Source organism: Sus scrofa, chromosome 17, assembly GCF_054392235.1.
Source record: "Sus scrofa isolate SSC_HxYL_T2T_F1_AM1 chromosome 17, Sscrofa_HxYL_maternal_Yorkshire_Landrace_v2.0, whole genome shotgun sequence".
Lineage (NCBI taxonomy): Eukaryota > Metazoa > Chordata > Mammalia > Artiodactyla > Suidae > Sus > Sus scrofa.
Genome location: NC_139399.1, coordinates 42,732,090 through 42,746,529, shown reverse-complemented (window position 1 = coordinate 42,746,529; position 14,440 = coordinate 42,732,090). Strand labels below are relative to the sequence as shown.

The 14,440-nt window shown below is 39.5% G+C and overlaps 1 protein-coding gene across 1 annotated transcript; it reads left to right on the top strand.

The window, feature by feature from the left end:
- Nucleotides 1–5,307: 5,307 nt before the first annotated feature.
- On the top strand, nt 5,308–10,497 carry DEFB116 (defensin beta 116). Its single transcript, XM_021078021.2, is given in 2 exon segments — nt 5,308–5,368; nt 7,520–10,497. Coding segments are annotated over 2 exon segments (300 nt in total). The 5' UTR covers nt 5,308–5,310; the 3' UTR covers nt 7,762–10,497.
- The last annotated feature ends 3,943 nt before the right edge of the window (nt 10,498–14,440 follow it).

Sequence of the window (14,440 nt, the reverse complement as noted above, 5' to 3'; positions counted from 1 at the left end):
TACCTCCTTTCCCCTTTGGTAGCCATAAGTAGTTTATTTTCTGCCTCTGTGAGACTGTTTCTGTTTTAAAATAAGTTCATTTGTATCTTTTTATTTAAATTCCACATAAACAAATATCGACGGTATTTGTCTTTGCCTGACTTACTTCACTTAGCGTCGTAATCTCTAGGTCCATCTGTATTGCTGCAAATGCAATGCCTCTGGCTTTTCTGTGGCTGAGTATTTTTCCATTATATCTTCTTTATCCATTCATCTGTTAATGGACTCTTAGGACTACTCTAGGTAACTCAGGTAAATGGGAGCATACAGTACTGTCTTCTCATGATTGGCTTATTTCACTTACCATAATAGTGTCAAGATGCATCCATATTGCAGTATGTGTCAGAATTTCCTTCCTTTTTGACGTGCCTGTTGTGACTCAGCAGTAACAAACTCAACTAGTATGCATGAGGACGTGGGTTTGATCCCTGGCCCTGCTTGGTGTGTTACTGATCTGGAGTTGTCGTGAGCTGCTCTGTAGGTCTCAGGCACAGCTCAGATCTGGCATTGCTATGGCTGCGGTGTAGGCCAGCAGCTGCAGCCCTGATTCATCCCCTAGCCTGGGAACTTCCACATGCTGTAGGAAAGGCCCTAAAAAAATATATAAAAAGAATTTCCTTCCTTTTAAAGGCTAAGTTATATTCCACTCTATGTGCACACCAAATTTTGTTTATCTCACCTTTTGGCTATTGTGAATAATGCTGCCATGACCATGAATGTACAAATACCTGTTTGAATCCTTGTTTTCATATTTTTTGAGAATATATCCCGAAGTGTAATTGCTGAATCATACGGTATTTGTATGATTAATTTTTTTTCCTTTTTAGGGCTGCACTTGTGGCATATGGACGTTCCTGAGCTAGGGGTCAAAAGTGGAGCTGCAGCTGCTGGCCCACACCACAGCAGCAGCAATGCCAAATCCAAGCCACATCCACAAGCTATGCTGTAGCTCGTGGCAATGCCAAATCCTTAAGCCACTGAGCAAGTCCAGGGATCAAACCAGCATCCTCATGGATACTAGTCAGGTTCCTAACTTGCTGAGCCACAACAGAACTCCTGTGGTTTTGATTTTTATTTCCCTAGTGACTGATAATTTTGACCATCTTTTCATGTACTCTTGGACATTTTTGGAGAAATGTCTATTCAAGTTCTTTGCCTTATTTATTTATTTATTTATTTATTGTCTTTTTAGGGCCACACTTGCGGCACATGGAGGTTCTCAGGCTAGGGGTCATATCAGTGCCTTAGCCTCCAGTCTATGCCACAGCTCACAGCAACACCAGATCCTTAACCCACTGAGCAAGACCAGATATCGAACCTGCCTCCTCATGGATACTAGTTGGATTTGTTTCTGCTGAGCCACGATGGGAACTCCTGTCTGCTTTTTAATTTTCTGTTCTTTTCCTGTTGTTGGGTAAGAAAGAGTTCTGGATATATTCTGAATATTAATCCCTTATCAGATATATGATTTGCAAATATTTTCTCCCAATTCATGGTTGCTTTTTCACTCTCAATAATATTCTTTGGTGCATAAAAGTTTGAACTTTTGATCAAGTCCAAGTTATCTGTTTTTTTCTTTTGTTGTCAATGCTTTTGGGGTTATATCCCAAAAATCATCACAAAATCTAATGTCATGAAGCCATCTCCCTATGTTTTCCTCTAAGAATTTAATAGTTTTTGCTCTTAGATTTAAGTATTTCATCAATTTTTGGTTAATTTTTGTATATGGTATAAGGTAGGGGTCCAACTTATTATTATTATTATTATTATTATTTTGGCATATGGATATCTAGTTTTCCCAGTGCTATTCATTGAAAAGACTGTTCTTTACCCATTGAATGGTCTTGACGGTCTTTTAAAAAATCATTTGGACATATATGTGAGGATATGTTTCTGGGCTCTCCATTCAATTTGATTGGTATATATGTCTCTTTATGCTTGTACCGCAAGCTTTGATGATTGCAGTTTATCATAGTAGAAAGCATGAGCCTTCTAACGTTGTTCTTTTTTGAGGTTATTTTGGCTGTTCAGGGTCCCTTGAGATTTCATATGAACTTTAGGATGGATTTTTCTATTTTTGCACAAAAAATTTGCTGGAAATTTGATGGAGATTGCATTGAATCTGTAGGTCACTTTGGGTAGTATCGACATCTTATAAATAGAAAGTATTCCAATTCATGATTACAGGATGTTTTCCCACTTATTTGTGTCTTCTTCAGTTCTTTAGACATGGTTTCCTTTTCCTGTTTGGACATATTTAAAGTAGGTTATTTAAAGTCAATGTCTAGAAGGTCCGCTGTGCGGACTTTCCCGGAACACTTTTTCGAGGTTATCCCCCGACTCCCCGTAGGAGTCATACTTGTCTTGTTTCTGTGCATGCTTGAAGGTGAGTTTTTCAAAGCCCACACGAACATCGCATTCCCCAGGCTTTCTTCTCAAGGCTTTTGGTTAATCTATTGTTTTCCTCAGCAGTCATTTATCTCCTCGGGCGGCTCTGACTCAAATATATCTGTAACTCTTTTTGAAAAAAATGCCCCCTAAGAGGGCCTTTAAGCACTGGGTGAGTTCTAAGTCAAGTGAAATAAGGTCAAGTCTTTTTGAGTTAGCCTTTCAGGGAGGTCAAATAATGACAGTTCTTTGTGAAGGAGGTCTGTTCTGTTCTTTCCAGGATTGAGAAAGCGAGCTATTATTTTCAAGGTGTCTTGGGAGTGGGAGTTGTTACTAGAATAAGGTATAATGTTAGAAAACGCACTGTTTTACTGAGAACCAGCCTTTTGTTCTTGAGTAAGTGCTGTCGTCCAGCTATAAGACTTACGTTATTTTCCAATATCCCAACAAAGTTGATTCTGACAATTTTGCCAGTGTTTTCATTACACTCATGAAGAGAGAAAATTTTGGCATTCCTTACTCCACCGTTTTTACTGATGTTACTCTATACCTTTTCAGTGGGCTTAAGTTTACCACTTTATTGCTTGTTTTCTGTTTGTTCCCACTCTTTCTCTTTTCTAAACTTCCTGTGAGTTATTTGAATGATATTTAGGATTTTATTTTGCTTATAGTATCTTTAAAGTATATTGCTTTATACAGTTTTACTAGTGTTAATTGCATACACATGTAACTTATCATAATCTACTAGTATGAATATTGTACCACTTCGAGCAAAGTGCAGTAATCTTACTTCCATTTGGGTTTCTTTAGTATCCTCACTTAAAAGTATTAATTATCTTATTAATATTTACTAATTATATTATTAATTAACATAGACAAGACAATCATTTTGTTAATTAATATTAATTATCTCATAAAATATAATTATTATGAAATTATGTCATATGGCATTATAATTTTTGCTTCAATATATCAAATATGATTTATGAAACTAATGAGAATTAGAATAATCTATTTTTACTATTATCTATTTTTTATTTTAAAATATTTTTATTTTAAAATTTTATTTTTTATTTTTTGTTTTAAAATATTTTTATATTTACCTCTCTTTTTACCGATTTCAATGTTCTCTTTTCCTTTCTTAAGTTTTAAGCCTTCTTGTAATTTCCTTTCACTTCCCTTCTTTCAGGGTTGGTGTGCTAGGAACACATTTTCTTAGCTTCCCTGTGTCTGATAATCTCCGTATTTACTCTTTCTTTCTTTCTTTTTTTTTTTTTTTTTTTTTTCGTCTTTTGTCTTTTTAGGGCCGCACCCCATGGCATATGGAGGTTCCCAGGCTAGGGGTCTAATTGGAGCTGTAGCTGCTGGTCTACACCACAGCCACAGCAACACCAGATCTGAGCCACATCTGCGACCTACACCACAGCTCATGGCAACACCAGATCCTTAACTCACTGATCGAGGCCAGGGATCAAACCCACAACCTCATGGTTCCTAGTTGGATTTGCTCCCACTGTGCCATGATGGGAACTCCTATTTACTCTTTATTTCTGAAGAATATTTTTAACCAATTAAAGAATTCACAGTTTACATTTTTTCCTTTCAGTACTTGAAAAATGTTATATCACCTACTACTGGCCTCCACAGTTTCAGATGAGAAATTATATATCTTTCAAATCTGTGGTCTACTATAAGTAGTAAATCATTTACCTCTAGCAGTTTTCAAGCTTTTTTCCAGTGTTTTCAGAAGTTTTATTATGTGTTTAGGCATCAATCTCGGCCGCACCTGCAGCATATGGAAATTCCCAGGCTAGGGGTCGAATTGGCTGCCAGCCTATGCCACAGCCTCAGCAATGTGGGATCTGAGCTGCATTTGCAACCTACACCACAACTCACTGCAACACCAGGTCCTTAAGCCACTGAGCACGGCCAGGAATCAAACCCGCAACCTCATGTTTCCTAGTCAGATTTGTTTCCACTGTACCACAACAGGAACTCCTCTTTTTTTTTTAATTAAATTAATTTTATTGGAATATAGTTGACTTGCAGTGTTGTATTAGTTTCAGGTGCACAGCAAAATGAATCCATTTTACATATACATATAGCCATTCCTTTTTCCCATATAGGTTATCACAGACTATCGAGTAGATTTCCCTGTGCTATACCGTAGGTCCTTTATTAATTATCTATTTTATATACAGTAGTGTGTATGTGCTATTGCCATCCTCTTAATTTATCCCTTCCCCTCAAGGCTTCCCTATGGTAACCCCTTCTTCCTTTCTTTCTTTCCTTCTTCTTTCCTTCCTTTCTCTTTCTTTCTTTCCTCCCTCCCTCTTTCCCTCCCTTCCTTCGTTCTTTCTCCTTCTCCCTCTCCCCCTTACCACTCCCCACCCCGTCCACTTGCTTTGTCCATGATGCCTCGTACAGGATTGGATATACAGTAAGTACAACCAATAAATGGGAACAGTCTACTGTCAGGAGGACAAAGACAAAATTTTTAAAAAGGATTCTTTATTTCTTGTAATTATGTATTAGTGTTCTCATTGCTTGATTGCTTGATTGACTCGTCCATTCATCTCAATTTGCCTAATGCAAAATGCCAACTGGCTCTCATTTGCCTTTGTTTCTTACTGGGAACAAAAGCTCACCTTCACATGGGTGCTGCTGGCAAATCTTCCACATTTATGGAGTGCCCAGCTTAGATATGTGATACCTGTTATCCTTCTGCCTGGCTGACTTCAAGTATGTCTCATCCCTTTTAGTTGACTGAACACAACCCTGGCCCATTTCCAGAACTAATAAAGGGAGTTTATTAACGTGCTGCAGTGATATCTATTCTGTCCCCTGCAACAGAGCCCTCCATTCTCTCTGGACGTGCCAGTCATGAAGCCTTATTTAATGACTATTTCCATCCTTCTGATCCTGGTTCATAAGACTCCAGGTAACTCAGGCCTCTCTCAAAGGTTCTGGGGTCTTGCTTGTGGTATTGGTATCTTGGTAACCTCTGAGATGACTCCTACTCACATGTAGCAGGCACTACCCAAAGACTTTTCTGGTCTCAGACTTTGAATGTTACCCCCAAGTTCCGTCTCATGTCTAGATCTCCCCTGGTTTTTCTCTGCCAAGACAAATTTAAGAGATTGATGTTCTTATTTTTCCTGGGATAGTGGAGTATGGAAGCATGAAGCATTTTTAGGTAATGCTCTAATTGGGATGGAAGCTTGATTCATGGATGAGGTGTAAGAGGTTAGATCAAAGTGGGGGAGCTATAGGAGGAATCAATGGGAGTTTGGAGTTTAGAGAGTGAGTTGTGGTAGGAGTGGTATGTGACCTTGGAGATAAAGCGATATCAAAAAAGTGAGTGGGGCTCAGGGGGTGTGTGTGAGCAATTCTATTTATAGAATTGGGCTGGACTAATGTTTTATTGTATTCTGGAGAGGGAATGATATTTTTTGTTGAACTGATCTGGGGGTGGAGTTGGGCAGAACTGGGGGTTAGGGAAGAGTGAATTGTAATTGGGCTGTATTTTGGGTTGATGCTCTGAATTGGGATTGGGTGGCTTGGCTAGTGTGATGTTTGTGTTAAGTTTCATAATTGAGCCTTCGGTGGCTATCAGAAGAGATAGGGCCTGGATTTAGATAAGTGTTTGGTTCACATAGGTGGTTATTCAACCAGGGCATATGTGGAGTTTACCTAGGCAGGGGGTTAGCTTAGACTGAGTTTGGAGGTGAATAAACTTGAGTAAGATTGTCAAATCCATCAGAGCAGACCTGTTTCTGTTGAGATGGGGAGAACAGATTCTGGATGAAAAATATCCAGTCATATTTTAATTCTTAAAAAAAAAGTTTCTTGATTGTGATTTTCAGGGACCCTGAAGAACAATAGATGGAACTTAAGGCAGTGAGGATAAATGAAATCAGGAGGATGGAAGGTCCTCAAGTGTCTCCTATAAAACCTTGGAAAGTACAGAGAGACATGCGAGTTTCATCCCAACCCTACAGAAAATGAAGGTTGTTTCTCCTTTCTTGGGATTGAGTTCCTAATTACCATGTCTGGCACTTTCTTCTCTTCTTCTCTCTCCTCCCTCTCTTTTTTCTATTTCCTCTCTCCTTCCCTTCTCCATCTTCTTTCTACTTCACATTCACCTACTCCTTATTTCTCACCTTGCTTCATTCTATTTCCTAGAGATACACTTGTTCTCATGTTCAGTAAAGCTCAGTTCCCATGATGGAATAGCAGAAACCACAGGTGGGTTTGCAGAAAACAAAAGCAAAAGAGCAAGATGGACTCTATGCTTCAAAAGTTGCACATAGTGTTGCGTCCTTAATGACTATGTAATACTTTTACCTGGCAGAATTTATGGGCAGGAACAGTTCTGAACAAACTTTTCCGGGACAATCAAAGTCATTTTTTCCTTTCATCATCCCAAACATATACATATGAAATTAAACTTTTTGAAAGACAAGACTCTGTCTTTTAAATGTATGTATTACTGATAATGAGCTGAGTGCTTGGTACAGTGTGATTTTGGTAAATGTTTATTGAATGAATGAAACTATAAATAATGTATTTATTTATATAAATGACATATAAATAAATATATATGAGTAAGAAAAACATCAGAAGGTGAATGGAGGAGAATCAGGTTTGGGTTTCACACGTGGCTGAAAAATCATATATCATATTGATTTTGACTCTGGATGGAGCTCTTAGAAAGAATCAAAGACATGCGTTTTGTTTTTTGTTTGTTTATTTGTTTGTCCTTTTTCCTTTTCTAATGCTGCTCCCGTGGCATATGGAGGTTCCCAAGCTAGGGGTCCAATCAGAGCTGTAGCCACCAGCCTACACCAGAGCCACAGCAATGCGGGATCCGAGCCGTGCCTGCAACCTACACCACAGCTCACGGCAACGCCAGATCCTTAACCCGCTGAGCAAGGCCAGGGATCAAACCCGCAATCTCATGGTTCCTAGTCAGATTCGTTAACCACTGAGCCATGACGGGAACTCCTCTTAGGGCTTGTCTTTAAATCATGCCTCCCTACTCCTGTTACCACTGCTGCATAGACACTGAATATAGCTATGTTTTTTCCAGGTGGTCTGTTCAGATCCTCTTACGGCAAGAAACAGGAAGAGCCTTGGAATCCATGCCAGCTGTACCATGGCACGTGCCGAAATGCCTGCAGAAAACATGAAATTCTATACTTAACCTGTCTAGATGATCAGAAGTGTTGCCTGAAATTTTCTAAGAAAATAGCCAATGCTAACGAGAAGGAGGATTCGGACTCCGACTCCAACTAGTCTTTTACGAACCCTTCAAGCTACTCTCGGATTTGAATATCAGCAACCTTACCCCCTCCTGGGGTAATTCCTCTCCCACTTGGAACATCCCTCCCATAAAAATGCATTCCTTCTCATGTGTGTGTCTTTCATCTGTGAGCAGCCGTTATTGGACAGAGAAAGGAAGGTTAGGCTGGGAGCTGGGGGGCCACCGAGTATAGACAAGGGCAAAAAAGCAAATAAGATATGAGGGTAGCTCGGTAGATGTTGAAGAAAGGGAGGAGACCACGTTTCTGCTCTGCTTTGGTACACGAAGACGGTTATAATTTGTTCTGGAGGCTGCAGAGGAGGGGTGAAAACTGAATTGAGTCTGGGTGATCCAGTGAACAAGCAGAGGAGGTCTTTAAGTCCCCTGAGTAAACGTGGTCGGATCAGAACAGGGACAACAGAGTTGGCTTTTTATATTCAGACAACCATGATGTGTTTAGGAAGAACCAGAACCGGACAGATGGATGGCTAGAACTGAGTGTAGGAATCCGTTGAACAAATTAGGACACGTTTTTCTTTCATTTTTTCTCTTTTTTGTGTGTGCCATTTCTTGGGCCGCAGCATATGGAGGTTCCCAGGCTGGGGGTCTAATTGGAGCTGTAGCCGCCGGCTTACGCCACAGCCACAGCCACAAGGGATCCGAGCCGCATCTGCAACCTACACCACAGCTCACAGCAATGCCAGATCCTTAACCCACTGAGCAATGCCAGGGATCAAACCCACAACCTCATGGTTCCTCGTCAGATTTGTTAACCACTGAGCCACAACAGGAACTGCAGGACAAATTTTTCTAAGTCTTACTGGTAGAGCTGTTGGAAGGTGGAATAAGCAGGCTTGTCCCTGGGCACTTTTCCAGTTTAGAGGCTGGAGGGAAATTCTGGCCATGGGGTAGAGACGATGGTGGTTATGGTATCAGAGAGGGATTTGGAACAAACGGTTTTATTTGATGACCTTTAAGATCCTTTCATTCTTGAGAACTGAGGAATATTGTTTTCCCACTCCAAACTTCGTCACAACTAATATTTGACATGCTATGGAATTTTCATTGGGTTATGTATACTTCCATGGCTGTCTCATCTCTTTCCTTTTTTGAAACCAAAACTTCCAGAATTCGTCTTCTCAACTAATTTCTCTAAGTTCTAGACGCCTAATTTTACCTCAACTAAGAGAAACCTGGCTTTTGTGCTTATCCTGCCACTGAAATGGCACTGGTTTTGTTCACCAATGCCTTCCTTACTGAAAAACTCTAGCATTTAAAAAGTTCTATTTTCCTCTAGCTACCTTTTCACTGATTACTCTTAATCATTCCTTGAAATTATTGTCTGCCTTGGCTTCTGGTCTCTGGGTGTTCTTTCTTAACCTTTTGCTGTTGCTGTTGAGTTTCTTCTTCTGCCGTCTTGCATGTTTCTTTGCCATCCTCCTCAGTTTCTCCTTTTTCACCATAAACACTTTATCTGCATTTGTCATTATTAGACAAATTACAATCCCAGCCCAACCCAATGAATCAAAGTCCATGCACTCACAAAATGACCGATTTATACAGGTGTATTTTAATTTTTATGGGACTTAGAAGTCTGACAGAAAAATTCAATAATATCTACACCTTTGAAAGTCACTGACATTCAGATATGTTTGTTAGACAGGGGATGGAGGCTTGACAGGACTTGGTTTCAAGAAGGGATGCAGAAAGTTTCTGGCATAAGTAGCATGAATAGACACAAATTTTTGTATTTGGAAGCAGTGTTGATCTTGTATTCATCATTATAGTCGAAATACCATATTTTCTACAGTATTTGCAGAGGGGAAATTATTGTGGAATTCTAGGTGTAAAGCAGAGATTCCCACTTCCCTGGTTTCTGCATGTCTTAGAATACAAAGTCAGAAGGACGTGTCCTGCTCCCCATCACTGCTCGAAAGCTGTGGGATCTCGGACAAGTTCTGGACAGATATGTTCAACCCAGACCACATCCTTGAAGCCTAGACTTACTTACATGTTAAATTACTCATTTGTTTGGTCCTCTTGGATTTCTCAGTCATCTCAGACTCACAATGTCCTAAACTGAATTCCAAATCTGTTCGCCTGGCGTTTCCTTTCCAGTAATTGGCGTCAACAATTCCTCCTGCTGCTCGGTTCAGAAGCTTGAGTGTCATTCTTGATCCTCCCGCAATTCACCTCAAGTCACCACGTCCAGACCATTAAAATGCATTTTTCATTCCAATTCTCAAACTGGTCTCACGTTAATGATGAAATTTGTATTTGCATAATCAAATGTGAAGTGTTCACTATTTTTAATGTGGCAAATCGCAACTAACTAATAAATCCTTAATGTTTATTTCCCTCAACTATACATTTGGACTTATTTAGGGATCTTCAATGTCATCTTTCCCTTTGTCTTCTCAAAAGTAATGTATTTTCCTCTGTTTTCAAATGTGTATTTATCTGTCTTTATTTTGGTTACTATCAGGACTCCCATCAAATGATGTCTTTGAAGTTTGCCATTTTTATAATGTCCACCTCATTCTCTCCAGCATAGCATCAGTTTCTATCATTTTTCCTTCTCAAAGTTCACCTTCTCCTCTGCTCATCAGCATGGATTTTAGCTATATTAAGTGATAGGTGAAAGCCTGTAATTTTGATGTGTTAAGCAATGGGCATGAAGTGATTTTTCAGCCTCTGGCTGATGGGCATATTCCTCCTTCCTTCCTGAAAAGCTTTTCTAATAAATGGCAAGCACTCATTTGAAATTTTTGAATCTGCTTGTTCTTGTGTAACCATTTGGCATAGTTTGTAAGATCCTAAGGAAAGTGGAGGTGGAGTTCAGACTGAGGACTGAATTCCCACACAGTGTTACTTTCAGATCCTCCTCCGTATCTCCCTTCTGTGGTCTGGAGAGTCCACGGTTCCACACCTGAGCTCAGAAATGCTTTGTATTTCAGGTAGGAACTACAAACTGAGTTCGACAATATTTTTTTGCCTGTCTGTTAACCCTTATTGTCTATACCTGAGAAAAATCGTGTCTATTGTTTTTCAGGGTAGGCTCCATTCTGTGTGGCTCTTCGTCAAATGGTCAAGAAGAAAGTTCCATCTCTGTATAGCTTATTTTATTTTATTTTATTTTTGCTTTTTGGGGCCGCACCTGCAGCATATGGAGGTTCCAGGCTAGGGGTCTAATCAGAGCTACAGCTGCCGGCCTACATCACAGCCACAGCCACGCCAGATCTGAGCGTGGACCACAGCTCATGGCAATGCCGGATCCTTAACCCACTGAGCGAGGCCAGGGATCAAACATGCAAGCTCATGGTTCCTAGTTGGATTCTTTTCTGCTGCGCCATGACAGGAACTCCTATTTAGCTTATTTTAAACTGCTATAGTACTGCCTAGTTTTCTTTGAAATTAGTGATTAGAGAGTGCCTCCAAACCAGTGTGTGGGGGTTGTATTTTTTTTTTTTTTTTTTTTTTTAGGGCCTCACCCACCGTATGTGGAGGTTCTCAGGCTAGGAGTCCAATCGTAGCTGTAGCTGCCGGCCTACACCAGAGCCACAGCAACCCGGGATCCAAGCCGTGTCTGTAACCTACACCACAGCTCACAGCAACGCCACATCCTCAACCACTGAGCAAGGCCAGGGATCGAACCTACAACCTCATGGTTCCTAGTCAGATTTGTTTCCATTGCGCCACAATGGGAACTCCAAAACCAGTGTTATTTTCCTGCTTTATTCTGAAGGCAAGATGTTTCAAAATATCTAAGAGAAAACTCTGAAAACCTCCCATTTTGGGCAGAAAGTAGTCATGATATTTGTGGGAAGAAGAGGCTTGCAAAAAGAAATCAAAAATTCCCTCCTTTACAGATACATCTATGAGAGGCTGAAAAACATCATTAATGAAACCTATAGCGGGGAAAAAAGCCTTTTCAGATACCCACCGATCAACCTCCCCCCTCCAAAATAATGCATTTGTAATGCTGGATTAAAAAACAGCCCATTACCAGAGACTCCATATGCTTCCAGGTTTTCTACAGAAGGATTTCAGAAACCCTATGGAATTGCCTCACTATAAGATTAAATCCTCAAAGCATTACTACTATAATTTCTTAGTGCTTAAAAGAATACGCCCCAGAAATAGCAGTAAATAGATCTTATTCCACTTAGATTAAACACACCAAAGACTTTTCATCAGCTTCACCCTATGTTAGGGAAACTGACTTTCCTGCTGTTCAAAACCTAATAGATCAAATGAACGAACTCTTGGGAGTTCCTGTTGAGGCTCAGCGGAAACGAATCTGACTGGCATCCATGAAGACAAGGGTTCAATCCCTGGCCTTGCTCAGCGGGTTGAGGGTCCCGCATTGCTCTGAGCTGTGGTGTATAGTAGACAAGGCTCGGATCCAGCCTTGCGTTGCTGTGGCTGTGGTGTAGGCCTGCAGCTGTAGCTCTGATTCCATCCATAGCCTGGGAACCTCCATAGGCCCCGAGTGCAGCCCTAAAAAGAAAAAAAAAAAAAAAAAAAGAGTGAGAGAGAACTCTCTTCTCAGAGTATAATTAAGATTACAAAGGCATAGACCTTTGTACATAAGGTGTACAAATACCAAATTGATTGTATTTTAAACAACAAAATTGAATCTAGAAGGAGACATTGAGTAGATGCCAACATTAAATACAGGTAATAAGCCTGGATGTTGACATGCAAGGTAATCACTAATTTATAGATAAAATGATTTATTCCCTTCAAAGATGAAACAAAACAAAACATCACCCCCAAACAAAAGCATTTCAGAGCATTACACATGCATCGTAAATTTTAAAATGATAATTTATAAAGGAAAATAAAATTATATTTAGAAATTATATCAAAAAAATTTAAGAAAAAATATCCAAAGTTTGGAAATAAGTGAGAGATTACTGGGTGTCCTTTCAATGGCAAGCCAGAGGATTTTGTAAATCCCCTTGGAATTATAATTCTATTTAGAGTCTGTATCTTCGAACAATTTTTCCAATAACTAGGCTATTCCAAAAATTTGTATGGATAAAGGTGAATTTGTAAAAAATTGATATTGAAAAAAATTTTTTTTTTTTGTCTTTTTGCCATTTCTTGGGCTGCTCCTGCGGCATATGGAGGTTCCCAGGCTAGGGGTCTAATCGGAGCTGTAGCTGCCAGCCTTCGCCAGAGCCACAGCAATGTGGGATCCCAGCTGCATCTGCGACCTACACCACAGCTCACGGCAACGCCGGATTGTTAACCCACTGAGCAAGGCCAGGGATGGAACCCGCAACCTCATGGTTCCTAGTCAGATTCGTTAACCACTGCACCATGACGGGAACTCCCTGAAAAAATTTTTTGAGAGTCATGCAAACTATTTCCATACATAATAATGCAAAGAGATAAAATGCAATTGGATGCACTTGATTTCTGTTTGGTGGGAAAATTAATACTGAATGTTATACTTCGTTGCTCTTTAGGATATAAAACAAGTCTCTGTCTATTTGCAAATTTATTTCAGAATTCTTTTAACTGATTGTATTCATTGCTCTTCCTCTAAACCAGTCTTAACATCTAACTAGATAAAATCATTTATGCTTGTTCATTTTATATTTACATGTATCAGGTTTTTATCTTTACAGCTCATGGTAATGCTGGATCCTTAACCCACTGAGCAAGGCCAGGGATTGAATCCACATCCTCATGGGTACTAGTCAGGTTCATTACCACTGACCCACAATGGGAACTCCATTTTCTGGGTTTTTAAAAAGAAAAGCCACAGCAAATTAAAAAAATATTAACCAGTATTTTCTGAATACTTAAATTTGTCTTATTTATCCTTGTAGCTCTGGCTATTCCCAGAGAGTCTGGAATACAGTTGGTATTCAGTAACTATTTGCAGATAAATGAAAGAAATTAACAAGTTTCAGCCTTGCTTTCATCACCTACAAAGTTTCTAAAATTTACTTTTTATACTAAATTTTTTTAACAGGGGCATGTTTTTCTTATTTTTTATGAGAGGCAGAACTATAACTGCATTTTCCTAAGCATGACCAAATTTTACAGCTTCACTCATTGACGAGTCTCTCTTTACCAGTTTCCCACCTATGTCAATCGTATATCAAAATTTCTTATCTACGTATTATATATCTGTTCCTGGGCTCCCTATCTTTTACCCCTGGTTGTTATGTTTATCTCTGCATCAATATTTCTGTCTTGACAACTGTAGTCATATAAATAGCTCTAATATATGTTGGGTGAAGTCACCATCTTGATTATTTTTCTTCAGAAGCTTCTTTGGCAATATTTTGACCTGTTAGCCTCTATGTAGTTTGTTAGTCTTTTTTCCCCAAATTTTATAAAAATGTGTTGGGATTTTGATTGACATTACATCACATATGTAGACCAATTTGGGAAGCAGTAATATCTTTACAAAATTGTGTCAATATTTATAATCATGGACTATTTCACACTATCTTTTAACGACTCCCAGGGGAAGCCCAACTCAAGACTTAACTTCTAAGTTTGATCCTGCAATCCTACTTCTGGGTATATATCCAGAGAAAACTCTAATTCAAAAAGATATATGCATCCAGGAGTTCCCATCATGGCTCAACGGAAACGAATCTGACTAGGATCCATGAGGATACAGGTTCGATCCCTGGCCTTGCTCAGTGGGGATTAAGGGTCCAGCATTACCGTGAGCTGTGG